Genomic DNA, 24,120 nt, shown 5'->3' with positions numbered 1-24,120 from the left:
AGTACATCAACCATTACCCTGTACGGACGGTGACAATAATTATTTACAATTCTTACGGAAGAAAACAATGTGAAATGACAAGTTTTTTCCACTCTGTACATACTCCAAAAATACTTTTTATTCTGCACAACAGCAGCTGATCTTAAAACCTAGATCTGCTCGTTAGTCTGTTTCTTAAAAATAAGCCATTAATTTAAACCCCCACTGTTAGTAAATCTCCCATTTTTACTTGCAGCAGAATTAAACAGACGTTATTTCTCTTGGATAATTAATGTTTTGCCATATATGACATTTGATTTTTGCAAAAAAATTTATGCATACATCAGTATCCTAGTCTATTACCACCTTCTGGATTCTCATTCTCACACACAAATGAAGAGGAATACAGCATACCAAAGCTAAGCGTACATCAATGGCAAAAATGACTGATGTACTAGACCACGTCTCCAAAGTAAAAGTCATGCACAATGATCTAAAAACATGTAAGAACTTTTATTTACCTATCAAGTACCTTACATAAATTATAATATGATTATATTTATATCATAGTTATTAATTCTATTTACCTTATAATTAATATTAATCAATTTAATTCATATAATCAACTTGTTTGTACCTATACTTAATTAAATTAATATAAATTAATTTAAACTTAATTTATATATTGTTACATTTTAAAATGCAAAAAATACATTAGAAAATTTTAAGTATAAAATTTATAAATATGTGTGTATATAGAAAGGATTCATGCTCAAAAAAAATTTTTTTTTTTTTAAAGATTTTATTTTTTCCTTTTTCTCCCCAAAGCCCCCCGGTACATAGTTGTGTATTCTTCGTTGTGGGTTCTTCTAGTTGTGGTATGCGGGACGCTGCCTCAGCGTGGTCTGACGAGCAGTGCCATGTCCGCGCCCAGGATTCGAACCAACGAAACACTGGGCCGCCTGCAGCGGAGCGTGCGAACTTAACCACTCGGCCACGGGGCCAGCCCCCATGCTCAAAAAATTTTATGGATAAAAGTACACGATTAAAAATGCTGGAAATAAGTAATTCTCAAATTATCTTTGGTGACAGACCTTTTTTTAAAAATCATTTCCAATTGGGTTTAGACTAATACATTTGTAAGGATACGTTATAAATTTTGTGGAAGTATAAAATTGCTATAAAAGTTTATTTTCATTATCTGACTTATCTTCATGTTCGCGTGGTTCCATGAAACACACACTGAGTAGCACTGTCTAGATCACCTGCTTTTTCCAGTCTTCAGCAATTATTCCATGCATAGCGATAAGGACTGTTTTGTATATACTCACAAATATATTCATAAAAAGAAATACATCAAGAAAGCAAAAGATTTAAAGTCTTCAAGTGACGAAAAAGTGAATTTGATATAACTCGAAAATTAGTATAGAGGACTAGTGTTTCCAAACAAATTACTAAGGAAAACTTTTAAAAACTGTAAAAAATACTTTTAAATATCTGCTTGAAGGCAAACAGATAAAAATAGTGAAGAATCACTGAGTCAAGATTCTGGAGGAGACATATCTAGCAAATTGGGACTTAATTTTCCTAGGTATACTTGCTGATTTTCTACAAAAGGCACTGGGAGGGTAAGCAGTCCTTTGCTGGTCTCTAAGAAGCAGGGAAATAAAAGTTGCAGTCCAGAACCCCTGGCTTGGGAGTACATCTTGTAAACGTCACGCACCCTACATTTTAAGTTGGTGCCTAGGAAGCTATACTCTAAATGGAAGGGTGAGTTAGAAGTAAACTTGCCCACATAGTAAGTGCAGCCTAGCTTCAAATAAACTCAATACCTGAAAACAGATAAAGAGAATCCCAGATTGCAGTGTTCCCAAGTACATAAGAGACTGAGACATTATTAAGAGACACACAGAGTGGGTTTGGAAAAAAATTCTTGAACTATAAAATACATTCATCAAAATTAAAATGAAAGAGATCCATAGCAAACTACTCAAAATCAAACTGAGGATTACTAAATTGGAAGATATATCATTAAATCTGTAAATATTTATCAAGAAGCACAGAAGAAACAAAGGATAGAAAATACAGAAAAGAGAGTAAGAGACAAAGAACATATTTTAAAAAAAGGTCTAGCATACATGTAATTGGAGTCCCAGGAGAGGAAACAATATGGCACAAGTTATATTTAAATAAATAATCATAGGAAATATCCCAAGACAAGTGAAAAATAACAAGCAATATATTCATGAAGTCATATAAATCCAAAACAAGTAAAATAAAAGCAATTTTGCACCTATACACATCATAGTAAATAAAACTAAGGAAAATCAAACGGAAGGAGAAAAGAATCTTAAAAAATGGAAACATACACAACAGACAATGGAATGAAAAGACAACAGAACAATATGTTTAAAGTACTGAGAAAACTTAATGACCAACTAGTTATCTATTCCTAGTGAAAATGGTCATCAGAGAAAAGGGTAAAAAAAAAATCATTTTTAGATGAAAAACTAAGAGAATTCATCACAAGCAGATTGTTTCAGTAAATTAACTCAAGACAATTCTTCAAATTAAAGGAAAATGATTCCAGATTGAAGCTCAGAAGTGTAGAGGAAAGAAGAGCAATAAAAAAGCTGAACATGTGGCAGGGGACCAGCCCCGTGGCCGAGTGGTTAAAGTTCTGCGTGCTCTGCTTCGGCAGCCCAGGTTCTCGGGTTTGGATCCCAGGCGCTGACCTACATCACTCACCAGCCACGCTATGGCAGCATCCCACATACAAAACAGAGGAAGACTGGCACAGATGTTGCCTCAGGGCTAATCTTCCTCAAGCAAAAAAAGAGGAAGATCAGCAATAAATGTTAGCGCAGGGCGAATCTTCCTCAGTGAAAAAAAACACAAGCTAAACATGTTGGTAAAAGTGGATGAATATTTTTAAATAAAACATTAATAATAATTATCTCAGGAATTTAAGTATATAAGTGATTAAAGTACACAGAAATAATTGAATAAATGTTGGGAGGGGAATAAGTGAAGTTAAAGGGTTCTAAGACCTTTGTGATAATCAGGAATGTGGTAAAAGTATCAATTAACATTAGAATTTCATAAAATCAAGTTTGCACATAAGGTAATTTGTAGATGAATACTAAAAGAGAGACACCCTAGGAAATTAATAAAGAAGGGAATGAAATAATAAATAATAAGTTATCAAAAAGAAAGAAAAAAGGGGCAAGAAATAAGAACATACAGCAAATGGGAAGCCCATTTGGACACTAATCTCATTCATGAGGGCTCCACTCTCATGACCTAATCACTTCCAAAGGCTCCACATCCACATGCCAACACACTGGGGATTAGGTTTCAACGTGAGTTTTGGAGGGGATGCAAACATTCAGTCTATAGCAAGGACCTATTGCCATAGTCCTTGGAAGTCAAGTGTGTTCAATGCAGCCCTGAGAGAGACTACTAAATTGACTTAGGCTCATCCCTAGTCTGGAAGCCACTACACTTCTACTCTATTCCTAGTGAAAATGGTCATCAGAGAAAAGGGTAAAAAAAAAAAATCATTTTTAGATGAAAAACTAAGAAAATTCATCACGAGCAGTGATTTTATCTTAATAGATGAAAGATTTAAATACAAAATAATTTTAATGAATTAAAAAGTCCAATTAAAGGACAAAGATTGTTAACCCAAGGAAACCATCAAAGACAAAGATATAAAGGATGAATGTCATGGAAAAGGTTGTGAGGATAGAGAGGTCACATTAACCACCTTTTTTCCTTCATTCTAATAGGTTGCAAATTTTGACTGTTTCTATTTTGCCCATTTTTGCCTTGCTATGCATAAAATGCATTTCACATAGAGGAATGTATGCTACCAGTAATAGAGACTATTTTAAAAGAAAGAAAGAAGGTAGGAAGATTTTGGAAATGGGGAAGTCTACAAATATTAAAAGCATAAGAAAGGAAGGATTTCATTCAACAAAACCTAATTATCCAATGAAACATACTGGTTTTCTGAAACTGAAAAAACTATATATATATATATATATATATATATATATATATATATATATAAAACATACTATAACTAAAAGAAGTGTTCGTTTCTTCCTTAACAGAAAAATAAAAGGGACAAAATTAAAACGAGCTCCCAGCTTTGTTACTTTTGTTTTCTCTTTTACTTTCAAAAATTACTGTTTGATAAATTCCCATAATACAGGAAAGAGTTAACATGCAGGTCTGTGACGGCTATCTTTAGAAAGACCCGCTTGCAAGGTTGGCCCTTGTCTGGGATCTGAGATCTTAAATATCCAGAGAGATGCCACCATTCCCTAACTAATAGGTGTGGCTCACTGCGCCTAAACTTTTCGTATAAACGATGTGGTTTTGCTGAACACCTGTATTCCCTCTGAGAGTCTAGAACTGTGGCATGTGCAAGGCAGAGGGTCCTTACATGATCAACTTCTAATAAAATCCCTGGGCATTGAATCTCTAATAAACTTAGCTGGTAGAGAACATTTCACACATGTTCTCACAACTCGTTGCTGGCGGAATTAATTGTGACCTATAGGGCTCCACTGGGAGGGAGCGAACTCTTGGAAGCTTGCACCTGGTTTTGTCTGTACTTCACCTCATGCACCTCTTCCCTTTGCTGATTTTGCTTTGTATCCTTTTGCTGTAATAAATCATAGCCATAAGAATGAGTATATGCTGAGTCTCCTGAGTCCTCCTAGAGAATTATCAAATCTGGGAAGGGCTTGCAGGCCTCCACTCCCCTCCATGTTTAAGTAATTTCTGAAAAACTCCCTGTTTGTGTGTTACTAGAACATAAAGCTTAAAATTGTTTTATGAGAAGTATTGATCAGAAGAGGACTTAAGAAAGGAAATCTGTTGAACGGGAAGAGTGAAAAGCATTGCTATTAGCTAATTGAAATAAAAGCAATTGTTAAAATTAGTAAATACAGGAGAAGTTGTGCAGATCAGCCAGAAGGTGGAGAGAGAGAGCATCAGACCTTGTACGGAGACCAAGGTAAAACAAGAAGAGAAAACAAGTAGAAGTGTAGTGGCTTCCAGACTAGGGATGAGCCTAAGTCAATTTAGTAGTCTCTCTCAGGGCTGCATTGAACACACTTGACTTCCAAGGACTATGGCAATAGGTCCTTGCTATAGACTGAATGTTTGCATCCCCTCCAAAACTCACGTCGAAACCTAATCCCCAGTGTGTTGGCATGTGGATGTGGAGACTTTGGAAGTGATTAGGTCATGAGAGTGGAGCCCTCATGAATGAGATTAGTGTCCTTATAAGAAGAGGCCCCAGAAACCTCCCTCATCCCTTCTGCCATTTGACAACACAGCAAAAAGATGGCTGTCTATGAACCAGGCCCTCAACAGGTATTAAATCTATGGGCACCCTGATCTTGGACTTTCCAGTCTCCAGGACTGTAAGAAATAAATTTCTGTTGTTTCTAAGCCAATGAGTCTATAGCATTCTGTTATAGCAGCCCAAATGGACTAAGACACTCTCCTACATTAAAATAATAGACAGATAAAGTGAAAACTTATGTGCAAATAAATTATGCATTAATTGGATGTAGGGCCATGCATAGTCTAGTCAGCTCTACCTTGCAGGAACAACAGGGAAGGAATTTAAGAGAAACTTATGCTACATAGAATTAGATCACAAGTGAAAAAAAAGAAAACGAGTGTGGTTTCTTTTGTTGACTCTAGTTAAGTCCAGTAAGATGTAGTAAGTCACATAGAAGGGCACAGTTCACTCTCCACACCCTATGTAGATCAGCCTGGAATTCAAACAATCTAGACAGCCTACTGCTTGGATGGCTCTTCCAGGAAGGCTGGCGTGCCCAGAACAGGAATTGGAGCAGCAATGTCAACAAAACTCATAACCGCATTCAACTGAAGGACATGATGTCAGTAGGTAATTAAACAAAAAAAGTAATATTGCATTTATCTAATGGAATAACCTATGAAATTACAACTAACTTTATTTTGAAGTATAAATGACATACAATGTCCTATTAATTTCAGGTGTACAGCATAGTAATTTGATATTTATACACATTACAAAATGGACCACCACAAGTGTAGTTACCACTTGTCACCATACCAAGTTATTACAATATTATCGACTATATTCCCTATGCTGTACATTACATCTCATTACTTATTATAACTGGAAATTTGTCCCCATTCACCTATTTCACCCACTCCAATCCCCCCCAGCTCCTCTGGTAACCACCAGTTTGTTTCCTATGAGTCTGTGTCTGTTTTGTTTTGGTGGTTCATTTGTTTTGCTTTTTAGTTTCCACAGACAGGTAAAATCATACAGTATTTATCTTTCTCTGTCTGACTTATTTCACTTGCACAATACCCTCTAGGACCATCCATGTTGTCACAAATAGCAAGATTTCATTCTTTTTTATGGTTGAGTAATATTCCATTGTACATATACATTTTCTTTATCCATTCATCTATCAATGAACACTAAGGTTGCTTCCATATCTTGACTATTGTAAATAATGCAGCAATGAACAAAAAGGGGTGCATATATCTCTTCAAATTAGCGTTTTTATTTTCTTCAGATAAATACACAGAAGAAGAATTGCTGGATTGTATGGTAGTTCTACTTTTAATTTTTTGAGGAACCTCCATACTGTTTTCCATAGTGGCTGCACCAATTTATATTCCCACCAACAGTGTACAAGGGTTCCTTTTTCTCCACATCTTTGCCAATACTTATTTTTCATCTTTTTGATAATAGCCATTCTGACAGGTGTGAGGTGGTATCTCATTGTGGTTTTGATTTGTATTTCCCTGATGATTAGTGATGTTGAGCATCTTTTCATGTGTCTGTTGGCCAGCTGTACGTCTTCTTTGGGTTAGTAATGGATTTCCTTCTCATGTAGTCTGGGTGCCCTTTAAACCGCTGTTTTTCTGATGTGCTCCAGGGCAGGAAAGCCTGCACTCAGGCCCCTTGGTGATACTCCTCCCTGCTGCAGGTCCGTGTGGAGGGTGCAGTCTTCCTCTCTCCTACCCATCGCTCTCGTTTGCTGTGCAGAAGCTGTGCAATCAGTTCTTCTTAAGGAGGAACTGCTCCATATGTATGTAGGTGTAGATTCAGCGTGTCCATTCGAGGAGGTAAGTTCAGGGTCTTCCTGTGCCACTATCTTGGACCCCTCCATCATGTCTTCTTCACAACTAACTTTTTAATAAGCATATGGTATGCTTTACTTACAAGCAGTAAGATGAAATAATACTGAGACATTTATATTAGAAAGCGAACTTACCTATATAGAGAGAAGATTTGTGTGTGGGCACAGAATCATCAATAAAGGCTGTTCCCAGGGTATAGAGAGGAGTTCCTCCTGTTCCAAGCAATAGTTGTCCCAAGATGAAGACATACAAGTAGCTAGAAAGTGAAGAACTCGAAGAGGTACAACCGGTTCTATTCCTTGTTAAGCAAGTATCTTTAGGGGAAAAAAATAAAATTGTGAATTTATAGAAATGTAGCTAGTAATTTAAATATCTTACAAATTATACTTGCCTAACATAACCTTCCTTATTTCTTCCAATCGCTTTGATTATATTTAAACTATTTTAAAATACATATATTACTAAAGAAAATTTATGAAATATTATGTCAAAATTTAGAAAATATACAACAAAACTGAGAAATATTAAGAATCAAAATTAAAATATTTTCAGGTAAATTAATACAAACACAATTGAAGCAAGTGGTACCAGGGATACCAAGGATGGTACCAAGCAAGTGGTACCAGGATAGTTTTCAAACTAAGGGGAAAAAATTAGCCTTTATTTTTTTCCAAGTCATAAATACAATATAACCACCATACCAATCAACATCTTAAACACATTTTAAAAGTATACTTAGGTAATAGGGTATTTGGACCAGAAGAGTAATTCTCAATATTCACTACAGTATTCACTGCAGTAATATTTGGAAGTTATATTTAGTTCTTTTTTACAGCTCAAACTATTTTATTAAATTTACTTTTTAAAGTAATCTTTCAGTCTATAGGATAGTCTTTTGAATACCATCAAAGCAAAAATGATTATCTTTAAAATTTGATTAAAATCTCCTTTAAAATCACATTCAAAGGCTGGTTATTATGGTAAATCCATATTTTCTAAACTCAGTTGATAATATTAATGAACTAGGATGTTATGAAAAATATATTCCCAGCCCTTTCCCTTTGAATCTGGTGTAGTATTCAGGAATTTGCATTTTAACAATGGCCTCAGATAATTCTATTTTCATTTCCTTTATATCAGATCCAGATTTATTATTTCCTGATTGATGAAATAAGGCCCCCAAAGCACCAAACTTGAAGATTCTTTAACTGGTTCATGGTCATCAAATCTTCAGATACAAGTTCTATGCATAAAATAGGGATTTTTTAAATTTCAAATTTACAATATACCCTATAATATTGTATATATTCATGTTGTAAGAGGATGATGAATATTTTGGCAGATTATTTGTATTTATAACTGAGTTGGGTTAGCATTATTTGTGTTACTTCCCTGGCCACGTCAGACATATGACTTGTAATTCCTGATTTAAATATTCATTTTCCTAGTAGTAGATTAGACGAACAAGTTCTTATTATTTGACATACTGCAAAATTAAACATATTTACATGTATTTCTTGGTTTACTATTTTTTTCTATTTCTTTTTTATAACAGGTAAATTGCCTTCTTTATAAGAGGAAAATATCTTTTTGCAGTAATCTGGTAGACATTTGGATTACATGGGTATTCTATGGGGTTTTGGTCTTTGTTTCCAGAGGAAGTAATCCACGGGATTTCAACATGTTTGTTTAAACAAATTTTAAATAGCACAGAAGAATATCAAGATAAAAACAAAACTCTGCCTTACTCCCACCTGCCTCTATTTTATGCTCTCCATGTGACTCAGATGGAGGTAATAACCCCTTCTATCAGATCCTTTTATCATTTTTCAGACATTTTCTCACATTCATATGTTTTATATTTATTTACATTTTTTACACATGTATGGTCATACTAAACATACTACCCTTATCTTCAACAACTTCCAGCTTTCACTCAGTATGTCCTGGACATCTTTGATGTTGGAACTTATGGTTGTACTTAAATATCTTTGTTGGCACTGTTATAATATTCCATCACATAAATGTCCTGTGATTTATTTACCTACTCCACAACATATTTAATAATTAATAATATAACATATTATTAACATTATTATAATAGACATATATTTAGGTCATTACAAAGAATGTGATGAAGATTTTTAAGTTTATCTAGGCATATCTGTGCAAGCCTAAGCAAAAAGTTGAACTGCTAAGTCAAAGTGCATGAATATTTGTATCTTGATATTGCCAATTGCCTTATCAAAGAGTTATACAAATATAAAATTCCACCAGCAATGAAGCAACACTTTACATAATAAAACTTAAATCATTATCAATCTCACTGGTTAAATATATACATATATATACACACACACATACACACACACACAAACACAATTTTTTAATTTTATTTTTTAAAATCATCAATGAAATTAAGCATTTTTCCATATGTTTATTGGCTATTTTCATGTTTTTTTCTGTGAACTAACTTTTCAAATTTATGTCATAGTTTCTGAGTTTGAATCTGACTTATGAAAGTCTTCCCTTCTCCATGATTACGTATAAATTAACATGGGTTTTATGCTAGCACTTTTGTTACTTTATTTTTACTTCATATGTAATATATTTCAGTGAGAAAAGACAGGAATGCAGCACTCTGTTGGATTAACCAAAGAGCACAGATTTCATTAAATTTCCTATGTATAGGTTTATTTCTGGATGCTTGTTTTGTGTCACTGATCTTTGCTGTCCCTCTCCAGCACAAATCTCCTGTAACTACTTCAACTGTCTAAGGTTTGAGGGTATCAATATCTCAGCCCACTGTAACACTTCTTACAGTACTGTGCATGAAAGGCTCTGTAACAGTTATCAGATCTTATTTTATCATTTCTCCCAAATAAACAAGGACTAAGATCTACTTATAAAAACTATTGTATCCAATACATTACTCTCTTTGTATTATTTCTGAATAATTTCCCTTTATTGCTTTTGTTAGAACTGATAAAAGAAATGACATTTCAAGCCACAGAAAGGCATAGATGAATCTTAAATGCACATTGCTAAGTAAAAGAATCCAGCCTGAAAAGGATACACACTTTATGATTTCAAGTATACACCAATCTGGAAAGGCAAAACCATAGCAATGTAAAAAGATGAGTGGTTGCCAAGGGTTCGGGCAGATGGCAAGAGTGTTAAATAGATGGAAGCATAGGGTATTTATTTTTAGGGTGGTGAAACCACTGTACATGACACTATGTATTTGTCAAAATCCATTGACCTTTACAGCACAAAGAGTGAATATTAACATATACAAATTTTTTTTAAAATCATTTAAGAGGTCAATAGGTTCCAGGATGAAATGTAGAATGTGATAAAAGGATCTGAGCATAATTAACACAAATGTATCAAACAACCTTACTAAAAAGTGTGGGGAAAGGGTGCTGACCTGAGTAACTCTGGAAAAGAGTGGAGTCTGCAACACTGAAGGCAAAAGGAACTGTCCATAATCACTGTATTCTAAATGATAAAGTTAGTTCCCATTGTCTAATTAAAGAAACCAGGGCCCCTTGGAGAAATGGCTGAATCTAGGACTGGGGCAGGAAATACATAGGACGAACCTGGAGTATCTCATAGTGCCAAAAAGTAAGGAAGCAAAAAAATCCACAATGATGGACGTGTGTCAAGGGACACAGGAACCAACTGAAAGAATTCCAGGTAGCCAAGGCTGGAATAATTTGAACAAGAAAATAAAGTAGCATTAGATTATAACCCAAAGTATAAAAGATATATCCATGCATCCACCCTGCAAAACAAATGATTGAATAAATAGATAAATATGGGAGAAGAGACAAATCTCTAGGGCAGAAGAATTCCAAGTAATTTATGTAGATACCCCACCCTCAAAGAGGTGGTGCATAACACCCCACTTCTGAAGTGTGGGGTGCACACAGTGACTTTCTTCCAAAGAGTATAGTATAGAAAGTGGGGGGAAGAAAGAGTGACTTCACAGTGGTTAACCTGACAAACACTACCTCAGCCAGGTGATCACCAAGAGTGATAAGTCATGTTGATTGCAAGTACCCTTGATATCATGTGATGAGAATGGCACTTTGCTTGTGTGATTCTCCCCCCAAAACCCATAACCCCAGTCTAACCATAGGAAAAACATCAAACAAATCCCAGTTGAAGGATCTTCTACAAAATATCTGACCAATACTCCTCAAAACAGCCAAGGTCATCAAAAAAAAAAGAAAAAGAAAAGTCTAAGAAATTGTCACAGCCAGGAGGAGCCAAGGGGGCACGACAACTAAATGTAATATGGTATCCTGGATCAGATCCTGGAACAGAAAAAGGACATTAGATAAAAATCAAGGAAATCTGAATAAAGTATGGGCTTCAGTTAATAAGTATAAACATTAATAGATGATGTATCAATATTAGTTCATTAATCATAAGAAATGTAGCATACAAAGCAAGATGTTAATAATAGGGGAAAGTAGTTGTGGTGTATATGGAAACTCTATACCATCTTCACAATTTTTCTGCAAATCTAAACTGTTCTAAAAATCAAGTTTATTAAAAAATTTTTAAAGTATAGAATAAAATGACCAATTACAAAAAGATTTAAATTTTCATATATATTAAGAATAAGTAAATAAAAATATATAGCACCAATTTTAATTAAGCAGATACTACTGGGGATGCAAGAATAGATAGAAAGAGGCAAAACAACAGACTTTAACTTTCGTGTTTCTCAGTCCAAGAAAGCAAATTGTTAAAAATAAGCAAGGATAGAGTAAACTTAAAAACAATGTAACTAGTAACACTGAATTGAGGAAAACATGCCAAACTCCATTCTCTGATAAAACTGGCCTTCCATTTTTAGGTCCCATGGACAATTCCAAAAAAACTGACCAAATATTATGCTACAAAAATATCTATACACATTCCAAAGAGTAAATAACAAAATATTCTATGACCAAAATGAAATAAAACTAGAAATTTATAACAGAACAGAAAATGAAAAGCCCTTCTATCCGGAATTTTAAAAATTTAAAACTCTATTAGGGCTGGCCCAGTGGCATAGCAGTTAAGTGCACACGTTCCACTTCGGCGGCCCAGGGTTTGCTGGTTCGGATCCCAGGTATGGACACGGCACCACTTGGCATGCCATGCTGTGGTAGGCATCCCACATATAAAGCAGAGGAAGATGGGCATGGATGTTAGCTCAGGGACAGTCTTCCTCAGCAAAAAGAGGAGGATCGGCAGCAGATGTTAGCTCAAGGCTAATCTTCCTCAAAAAAAAAAAAAACCTCTATTAAATTATTCTCAGATCAGAGAAAATCAGAATTACAAAATATCTCAGAAATGATGAATACTAGAAACAATATACATCAAAATTTATATGCTATAACTAAAATAGCACTTATAGGAAAAGCACCTAATTCAAATATTAAAAACTGAAAGAAAAAAAGAAATCAAAATTAAAAATATATCTCACATTAATGAGTTACCCCCAACACTAACACACCAGAGCTAGATGAGCTCATCACAGAGTATCTACGCAGGAAATAACATGCAAAGGGACACCTACAAAAAAATACTGAAAAGGGCAAACAATTAAGAGGCCTCTCTAATTAAAATGATAGAGATTTTAGCAAATGAATAGAAATCTGATTAATAGAATGAAAAATAATAAAATTAGTCAAAAGTAAATCCTTTGAAATAATCATTAAGTAAACCAGTGCTAACATAACATAAAAAGAGAAATTATATATATATATAGAAAAAATACATGAAAAAAGAAATGAACTATAAAGAGAGGACACTTTTAAAAAATCACCAGCGGCTGGCCCCATGGGCGAGTGGTTAGGTTCGCACGCTCCGCCGCAGGCGGCCCAGTGTTTTGTCGGTTCGAGTCCTGGGCGTGGACATGGCACTGCTCATCAAACCATGCTGAGGCAGCGTCCCACACGCCAGAACTAGAAGGACCCACAATGAAGAATATACAACTATGTACTGGGGGGTTTTGGGGAGAAAAAGGAAAAAAAATAAAATCTTTAGAAAAGAAAAAAATCACCAGTCTACTTAGAGCAGATTTCTAGCAAATAAATATGAAAATCTAAAATGGTTAATTCCCAAGCCCAGATAGTTGCAGAGATGAATTTTACCAAACCTTTAAATATTAAATAATAATAATGACAATAATCATAATAATAATATGCCTAATGCTACTCAAACTATTCCAGAACACAGAAGAAGGATTAAGAATTACCAATATATTTTTATGAATTGAATACAAATTGATAACATGTGAAAAAGATTAACAACAAAAGAAACCCACAGACCAATCTCATATGTGAATATCAATGCAAAAAAAAATCATAAATTAAATATTAGCAACAAAACCCAACAACATTAAAAAATACAGCATGACTTTTTAAAGAAGCACACTAGCAAATCTATTAAGAAAATTTAATATATTAGATCTAATTAGAAAAATCACACAATCACTTTCATAGATTTTAAGTAGACATTTGACAAATGTCAACACCAAATCATATTATCAAAGTAAAATAGGAATAGATATTTAATTAATGTGATCAAATATATGGGTACATAAGTGAGTATACATACACATGTATGCATACGAATTCATACATACGCATACACACATACATGCCACCAAAATCGTAAGTAGGACAAGGATGCTCACTATCTCTGCAACCTTTCAATACTGTACTAGAGGGAAAGAGAAAGGAACTCTCGAGGCCTATGAAATGGAAATCAAGACGTAAAACTCTCTCTGTTTGCAGCAATTATAATTGTCTTTCTGGAACACTGAAAATAATCAATGGAAAAACTACTTAAAAACAATAGAATTTACTAAAGCAGAAAAATATAAAATTAATATACAAAAAAAATCAGTGGGCTCCACATGCCAAGTTTGATGATGTGATGGAAGAAAAACCAATTTATGATAGAAAAAACAAACTAAATACACTTAGAAACAAATGGGAACATCCTACATGAAGATTACTGTCTACCCAGCATCACAGAAAAGCAAGTAAGGTGGGGGCAGATGGGGGAACAGAGTTTATCAGAGAGGCAAGGTGCCAGAGAAAGATTCTACATTTGAACAGCAATCTTTGGATGTGAGAAAAAGTAAAAGTTAAATAGCTTACTTATGAGGAACATCTGTCTCAACCAGAGAGAATCCTCACTGTCCAGAACAGGGTTTCAGTCCCTCTCCTGCATGAATATCAGGTTACGCAGAACTCCAAGATGGTCCCCCAAGAATCCCCATCATAATTCCTGGGACTGTGAATACGACAATATCGAAACTTGACCATGTTACAGGGGCAAAAGGGATTCCGCAGAGCAATTTAAGGTTATTAAATCAGTTGACTGAATTTGTCAGAAAGGAGATTATACGGCTGTGCTCAATCTAATCACATGAGCTCTTTGAAAGCAGAGGGTTTTTTCTGGCTGGCAGGAGCAGCAGAAGTCACAGAAGTTTGAAGCAAAAGGATTCTATGAGCCGTCGCTGACTTTGAAAAAGGAGATGACCATGTGCCAAGGAATGTGGGGTGTTTCTACAAGCTGAGAACAACCCCTGTGACAATCGTCAAGGAAATGGGGATCTCAGTTCAACAATTCCAAGAAACTGAAACTTCCAACCATTTAATGAGCTTGGAAAAGAATTGTTCTCTAGAGCCTCAAATGAGAATGCAGCCAGCTGACACCTTGAGTTTGAGACTCTGAGCCGAGAACCCAGCTGAGCTGTGTCAGACTCTTCACCCATGGAGACGGTAAGATAATATATTTGTGCTGTTTCAAGTTGTTAAGTTTGCATAATAAGTTACACAACAATAGAAAAGTAATACAGACATCTTACAAAAAGCTGGCCAACGAATAACTGGCCTCATTCAAAGGTGAATAATAACCACAAAGGAAAAGCAAATGACAGGGCGGAATTGTCAACAGAAAAATGTCACCACGATTCACTGAAAAATGACCATATTGCCATACTTGAAAAGAACGTGTTGAAAACAATTCCCTCTTAAAATCAAAAGCTGAAAACAGGGATTTAATAGGTTCATAAGCATGGCGAGATACGGGAAGAAAAAGATGGGCTCAAAGAATTCAGGAAAGACATGAAAACTACCACGGAAATAAAGGTGAAACCAGAAGGGACAAAAGAGAGAATAGAGACTGTGAGAATTACAAGGACAGACAAAATAGGCTTGAGAAATACAAAGTTAAATGAACAAAAACAAAGGCTTAAAAGATTAGAGAGAAAACTATAGAAATGAGAGCCAGACAAAGGAAACCAAACCTATGCATAATCAATCACAACAGAAAAATTATATACTCAAAGATAAAACTCAGGAAACTTTCCCAAAATAAATGAAGACTGATGTATAAGAGGATAAAGCATCCCAGGGAAATCTGATGCAGGACTTTCAACAAGAAGACAGTGCTTTGTAAAGTTACTGGACTTTACAGACGAAGAAAGACTTTGTTGAACATTCAGGAAAAAAGACAGTCACTTATGCACAGGAAAATAAAAAACCCTTTGCTGGCATCGGAATTCTCTAAAGCAATATTAATCACATAAAGATAGTAAAGGAATGACAAAAAAGTACTCCATGAAAGATAATGTGACTCACAAATTTTATGCTCAGCCAAATTGTCATTCAAATATAAATGCAAAAGACAATTATTTAAACACATTTAAAAGCTTATGGATTTAGCCTTTCCTGAAAGAAGAAAAAAAAAAAAACCTAGAGAGTACATTTCAGCCCACCAAGAAATGCTTCATTCAGAGAGGGCATGGAGACCTGAAGAAGACCATTCATCAAAGTAACAGTAGATAATTTATTAAAATGCCTCTGTTATAACACAGATTTATAAAATAGCTAGATTTACCTATTATGTGAACTCTGCAGTATTATTAGTTGAAGAAACTATTTGAACTAGAATTTCAATTTCTAATGGGAAATCAAAAAATATCTGACAAAATACTTTCACCACTAATTTAAAAGCATGTGATTTGACAATACACCACAAGAGGGAGCTCTTACGTTGTTTATGAATAAAGGAGCGTTGCCAATAAAATTAAGACTCAGAACTTCACTTAAGGGGCAAACCAGCGTCCAGTCCTGTCCACAAACATTTGCAGGAACCAAAGGCAAAAGGGCAAAAGAAAATCTACATACCACACATGAAAAGATGTTCAACATCACTAACTATCAAGGAAATGCAAATCAAAACTACAATGAGATACCACCTCGCTCCCATCAGAACGGCTATAACAAACAAGACAGAAAACAAGTTTTGGAGAGAAGGGAACCCTTGTCCACTGCTAGTGGGAGTGCAAACTGGTCAAGCCACTACGGAAAACAGTATGGAGATTCCTCAAAAAATTAAGAATAAAACTACCAAACAATCCAGCTATTCCATTGCTGGGTATTTATGCAAAGAATATGAAACACGAATGCATAAAGATACATGCACCCCTGTTCACTGCAGCATTATTCACAATAGCCAAGAATTGGAAGCAACCTAGGTGCCCACCAAAAGATGAATGGATAAAAAGATGTGGTATATATATATATACAATGGAATACTACTCAGCCATAAGAAATGATGATATCTGGCCATTTGTGACAACATAGATGGACTGTGAGGGTATTATGCTAAGTGAAATAAGTCAGAGGAAGAAAGTCACATACCATATGACCTCACTCATAAATAGAAGATAATAACAACGACAAATAATCACATAGATTGGTGGTTACCAAAGGGGAAGGGGGAAGGGAGGAAAGCGAAAGGGGTGATTTAGACACGTGTATGGGGATGGATGGTAATTAGTCTTTGGGTGGTGAACATGATGTAATCTACACAAAAATCAAAATATACATCTGAAATTTATATAATTTTATAAACCAATTTAACACAATAAAAATAAATAGAAAAAAAAAAAAAAGAAAATCTACATACCAGAACATTTAGACTTTAAATATTAAGCTCAGCCCAACCTTCAACCCCGCTCAGAGGCCCAGAGCCTGCTCCTCCCCAGGCATTTACCTTCAAAACCTGGGAGTTAAAAGGGACCACGTTTTCCTTTGGGCCCATCCTGCACTACCCCTGGCAGGGGTCTGAGATGGGCTTCCACTCCCCCAGCCACACTTCTGACAGTACGTCCAGGAGGTGCCCAGCCCTCCTGAGAAGAAGCATGGTTTTCTGGGGAACTCTGTTTGCCTAATTACCTGCATCAGGTACTTTGAGGTGGCCAACTGCAATCGAAAACAGCCTCTCTTTCTCCCTTCCCAGGGAGTGACGGTAATTTTCTCCCCCTGACTCCACTTCCCATCTCCTATCCACTGCCCTGAAGAAGGAGAAAAAGCTGTTGATTTTGTTTAAACTTGACCATTCCCAAGACTAAACAGCATCTTCTGGCCTGGAGACTGCATCTCAATTCCTACGTCTCTCTCCTACAACCTCTGCTCACTTATCCTGTCACCAGTCTTTCAAAAACCTTTCTCACCAAACATTAAAGAGAAAAACAAATTATCTTTGAGTTTCAGTGTCTGTGATACAGGTCCCCCTAAGCACAGGGCTCAGGGCGCTTCTTGCCCAGGCCTAAGGGCAGCTAGTGGTAGAAGATTTGAGAAAGCTGCAAGAAAAATACTCTTCTTGGAGGTGAAGAGCAACCCTCCAAAGTCCAGATTTCCCTTGCCTGCAATAATTGACGTAGGAATGGGAGACGAGCCAGGTGGCAGCGGGGCCTTCTTGGGCTGCTTTGGTTCATAAAAAGAGAGAGGGTGGGATGGGAAGAGCCTGCACAAGGAATCTCACAGACAATTCAGGACTCTATCTTTGTGGGAACTGAAAAGGTGAGAGAACCACTGCCTGTGCAACCAGCCTGTCTGGGATGCTAGGGACCACTCACCTCCTATGGGAACCTAACTGAGTCAATAAAGTGATCCTCACAGGAGCTATCACAGCATCCATACAAAGATGTTATGAGAAAAAAGAAGAACATACTTTTATTAAAATTAAGATAGGACACTGACCACAAAAATATTTTCATGGAACAGATGAAATATGTGAATACACACTGCATCAAGAAATGAAGCAATTATTTATATGAAGTAAAATGGCAAAGCAGAAATGAAATAACTTAGAAAAGAAGTGGTGAGAGAAAGAAAGAGGAGATGAAACAAGCACTGGCAGAACTCAGGAAAGAAGTAAAAGGGAAAAATTTAAACCCCATAGAAAGGAAGATAAAATTGAAAGGGGCACAAGAGTGAACAGATTGAGAAAACACAGGCATATAGTACCAAAATGAGAAAAGTGAGTAAAATGAATGATAAAGAAAAAAGTAGAGGAAACGTTAAGTACATAAGGTGACCAAAAGAGATCATATATACAAATAATTGAAGTACCTAAGAAAAAAAACTAAACTCCTGGAACAAAATACTCAAAGATATAATTTAAGAAAATAACCCTACAATTTCAAAATATGCATGTAAATCTACATACTTCAATCTGTGTAACTGGGTGTCAGGAAACATGACGTGATCAGTCATTACCAAGACATAGCATGGACTGGACTTTGAAGAGACACTCCAAATTGCATAGGCACATGGACTTTGTAGAGAATCCAGCAGTATACTGTATATGAAGTGTCACAAGCACTTTCAAATGATTTCAGAGTACACAGGTGGGCAGAGGCTACTGAGTACAAGTCATGTGTCACTTAACAACAGGGATTTCATCATCATACGAACATCATAGAGTGCACTTACACAAACCTAGATGGTACAGCCTACTACACACCTAAGCTATATGGTACTAATCTTATGGGACCACCGTCATACATGCAGTCCATCGTTGACTGAAAAGATGTTGCTATGCAGCACATGACTATACTTTAAATAATACAAGGATGGATAAGAAATTACAAAAAAGGCAATGATCAAATTATGAATGTACAAAAGAGAAACACTGAAGTTACAAATATGAATAACATCTTGTGACAAACAACACACTAACTTTTAACTACAATGAAATATATCCTATTTTACCCACGTTGTATTGTTCAGGAGGAAAGAAAACTATATAAATAAATATGATTAGATTTTATGGCGTTTCTCAATACTCAAATCTTTCATGTACATTTCCTAGCCTAATCTTTACAACAACTTTCTGCAACCATTTTATAAGTGAAGAAATTGAAGCTCAAAGTTAATGCTATTCATAGTCACATTTTGCACCTTCACCCAATAATCTGATTCCTATTCTTCTGATCCTCCAATGTAGTCTCCATGATCTTTGAGCTACAACTTAATGAGCTGAGCAATCATCTAAAGAGGCATAAAGCAAGATTTCCCCAAGTATACTTTATGGAACCCTAAGCTTCTAAGAATTTCCACGAACAAAAGGGTTCCATGGTCAAGTAGTTGGGGAAACACTGTACTCTATTATTGCACCTCTCCTCTTAGAGAGTAATAAGCAAGCATTTATAAGTAATATGATAAAGTTTTATACATTATCTATCATATATTCAAGTTACTTTTTTTTCTCCATTCATGTCTAATATCTCACACAACTAGTACTCTATAAAACACACTTCTGAAAAATACTGGTTTCAAGTATGATAAAGACGTCAAGTAAAACAAAACAACCGTAGGTAATTAAAAAGTTTAAATTTAACCCTTGTAAAGACAGACAAATCTTAGAGGGTTAGGGTTATCAACGATTACTTAATGATTCCCATTGCCAAAATTTAGGATTTTGCCTTTCACCTTCTCTCTTACTACCTCCCTCCTTTGGACATCCACTGTCGCAGATGTAGAAACTGTGAAGATGTCTGCATATCTCAATTTTGCACTTCCATTATCTCTTACGCTCTAGAGCTATAGTTCTAATGCCAAATTTCTACCTCAAATCTCTAAAACAAAACTCACCATCTTTCTCATGAAACTAACTTCTCTACCTGATTTTCCAATATCTGTGCATAATATCCATTTTCTAGTCATCAAGTTTAAAACATCAAAATCATTCAATATATTCCTTGCCTATATAAGGAATTCAATATATTCCTTGCCACACTATAAGCTTCTCCTACTGAAATCATACCCATTGTTCAAGCTCAGCTCAAATTCCACTTGCTAATAAAAGTTCTCCCAGTTGCCCAGAGGAAACTCTTTCTTCATTTACTAATGCAGCAGTCTCCCCTTATCCACTGGGAATACGTCCCAAGACCCCCAGTGGATGCCTGAAACCTTGGATAGTGCTAAACCCTCTCTATATATTTTTTCCAATGCATACATACCTATGATAAAGTTTACTTACAAATTAGGCACAGTAAGAGATTAACAACAATAAATAATAATAGAACAATTATAACAATATACTGTAATAAAAGTTATGTGAACGTGGTCTCTCCCTCTCTCAAAATATCTTCTTGTACTTCCTGTGGTTGACACTGCCGGTAACTGAAACCACAGATAAGGAGGGACCACCACTGTCCCTCTTCTTTCTTCATCAGTGGTTATAAACCCTGAAGTTTTAAGTGCTTGTATGACTCATTGGCTTCTCATTTATCAAGCCTTATTTATGTCTTAAACTCATTCATGTTAATAGCAATAATAATAGTAATATTTACTGAGTGCTTATCTTACACAAGATTCTTCACTGGCATGTATTATTTTATCTAATCTCCAGAAAAATCCTATAAAAGAGGTACTAGTATTACTTTCCTCACTTTACAGATGAATAAAGTCAGGATTAGATTAACTTCTCCAAAATCTCTAAGACTTAAGAATCTAAGCTTTTAACAGATTCATCTCATGCTTAATGGGGACATAAAGTAAAATTCATCAATTACTTAAATAATTTGGGATGTGAATTCAAAATCTTTCTATAAGGGTTTCTGACTATCAAGATAAAATAAAGAGACAAAAATTTTTGATATAAGATCTAACAATCAATCTCCCTATCTTCTCTAAATTACAAACCCATGATCTGAATGGCCATAAACCCATTAACCCAAAAACAGAATCCAACACCATGAATATAATAGAAATGATCATAAAGGCTTAAAAATCTTTTTAAACAGTAGAAAATTCTATATATAATCTTATACCAAGAAATTTGAAAATCTCTTAAAATAAAAATATTGACTATAAATGATATAAAATTTGAATGAAGCTATGATTCTGGAATAAATTGAAATGGGAACCAAAATCTACCTCTAAAATCAATCTATCTGAAATGGTTTTCCTGGAGAATTTCTGTGAAAGCTCAATCAAAAACAATCCTTCCCAATGATTGCCAAGAGGCACCAATCCATTGCCACTCCCTGTGCATTCTGGCTACAGAGGATCCAGCAACACAGAGTGGGTTCTGCGTTATTTAATGCATATACCGTGTTCTGTAGGGAAGGAAATCTCATTCCGCAAGTTATAACACAACAGACACAATTCTGGATGTTGGGGTACATAGTAAGACACACAAGTGAATTTCATGGGCAGGACTTTGTTACCATACTTATTCTGCTGCAAATGAGTTTCTTGGTCAGAAACAATGTTGTATAGGACATAATAGCGAACAAAGCATTTTGTAAGTCAAATAACGTTGAGTGTTCATAAAAGCCTTGCAGGCAGTGAAAACAAATTAATACCTAGAACACAGTCATGTGTTGCTTAACAAGGGCATATGTTCTGAGAAATGCGTCATTAGGAAATTTTGTCATTGTGCAAACATCATAGAGTGTAGTTACACAAACCTAGATGGTATAGCCTACTACACACCTAGGCTATATGGTACTAATCTTATGGGACCACTGTCGTATATCATATATGCAGTCCATCATGGACCAAAACATCATTATGTGGTGCATGACTATATATATTTATCCTAGAGGGCAAACTGCAACCAGGATAGACCTATTTTGGTTGCCCTGAGGTATATTATTGGTTGCCCTGGGGAACGTTGCCATATCAGGAGCTCTCAGGACTGGCTCTTGCAGTTGGTAAATTGGGCAATCAATCTGCAGTACAGGTAGTTAGATCAGCCTTGATGAGGGAAAGGCATGTTTCTGAACCCATGCTTAGCTTCCTTTTATGCTATCTGGCCACTTTTTACATGGCACAATTCCACAAGCACCACAGCTGGTGGGGAAAAACACTGACTGACATTCGCTGGACAGACCGTCTTTTCCTCCTGATTGAGAGCCTCTTCCACAAAGGATGCCCTCAAGTGAGCATTAACACGTGGTAAAAATATCTTTATACTCTGCTTCTATGCCAAGAGGCATACTATATATCTCTCAGCTGGAATTCCTTGTGCCTTGTAAACAACTTTCATTTTTGTTTTTTCCAAGCGTCTGACTGGTCAGCTTATCTATTAGCATTGTCCATGAATCAATTTAAATCTCAGGGCTTCTTCTATCAAAAGTGAATTTCCATTTACCATTGCCTTTAGGGACATGCCTGATTGGGGCTGTTCTTCAAGAGCTGTCCACTTTTGATGGGTGGCAGCATACCTTGCAAACCCTCAGTAAATCAGGCTACACTTATTCCTCCTTTGTTAGCTAGCACAGGGAACTCTGTGATGTCCTTAGAATGAGGACCCCTAGGTTTTTGTAGTAAGGCCATGCTAACTTCTGCCTATAATGATAATCTTTCTCCATTCAAAACGAGGGAAGTGCAAAGCAACAAAAACCAGTAGCATAGTAGTCCGACATGCCTGCCTATATAGTTACCTGTGTCTTCCAAACCTACTTGTATCTACCATTTCATTTAACAATGAATGCTACTTCACATGTCTAATTTTATGATTTGTTACAGTAGGTACCACATTGTTCATGATGGCGAGTTCAGGTCACATGGCACTCATCATCATGTTTATGTCTAACATGCCAGCATCTAGGAGCAAACTAAGAGTTGCTTTTCAAATGGAGAATACTGTAAGCAAAAGAAAGCACGTTCTTACTACAAAAACCTAGAGGTCCTCACTGTGATTTCCCTATGGAGACTTGCCAGAGGCTTCCTACGTCATTCCTGTCTGCCATAAACACAGCCCATATCTACTGCAAGAACTTTATCTGGTGCTAGTTTCCACTCAAATCTAGCAGCCTTATGTATTACCTAGTAAATGGATTGGAGTAATGTACACAAATGAGGTAGATGATGCCTCCCAAAGCCCAAAAGGTACACCAGGCACTGCACAGGTGCAGAATGTACAAGGTGCAGATATTGTGACATGCCCCAGGCCACTGGACCCCTAGAAATTTAACTGCTATGATAGGCCCCTTAATGTTTTTGTGGCTTGTCTCCTATTCTCTAACATGCATATGCTTTACTAAGGCATTTAAAATACTTCAACTCACCAAGTCCAGTTAGCTTAATACCATCAATGTAAAGTCTAGCATGATGTTCTGTGAATAGTAAGATGATCATGCTATCTCCAGCCCACAGTTTCACAATCTGGGCACTACTGACATTCGGCATTTGGGGCCAGATAATTCTTTGTTGTGGGGGGCCCTCCCATGCCTTGTAGGATGTTTACCAGTGTCCCCGGCCTTTACCCACTAGATGCCAATAGTACTCTCCACCCCAGTCATAACAATCAAAAATGTCTCCAGAAATGGAAAATTGGCCCCAGTTAAGAACCACTGCTCCAGAACATACTATAAAAAAGAGTAAGAGGATATATGCAGTACTGAGATAAGACAATGATGGTGTACTCTTCTTCCTCCACAGAAAAGCAAATAATCTTGATTGTCTTTGCAGTTGAGAAGTGAAAGAAAACCTTTGTTAGCTCAACAGATGCCTACTAGTTGTTGGGCTCTGGGCTGATTTGCTCCAGAACAGACACCAAATCTGGAACCATGGCTATAATTAGTACCACCACTTAATTATGTTTACAATGTCATTTTCCATGACTTTCTTCTGCATTTGCTCTAAATAT

At 35.9% G+C, this 24,120-nt stretch overlaps 1 protein-coding gene across 1 annotated transcript in view; it reads right to left on the bottom strand.

The window, feature by feature from the left end:
• Window positions 1-24,120, bottom strand: part of SLCO4C1 (solute carrier organic anion transporter family member 4C1) — a 64,970-nt gene that overhangs the window by 24,230 nt on the left and 16,620 nt on the right. Inside the window, exon 3 of the mRNA XM_014841214.3 lies at window positions 7,284-7,463. Within this exon, the coding sequence (XP_014696700.3) occupies window positions 7,284-7,463 (180 nt within the window). The remainder of the gene's footprint in view (window positions 1-7,283; window positions 7,464-24,120) is intronic.

Source organism: Equus asinus, chromosome 9 (assembly GCF_041296235.1).
Source record: "Equus asinus isolate D_3611 breed Donkey chromosome 9, EquAss-T2T_v2, whole genome shotgun sequence".
Taxonomy (NCBI): Eukaryota; Metazoa; Chordata; class Mammalia; order Perissodactyla; family Equidae; genus Equus; species Equus asinus.
The sequence above is the reverse complement of the archived record's forward strand: the minus strand, read 5'-3'. Positions and strand labels throughout refer to the sequence as shown.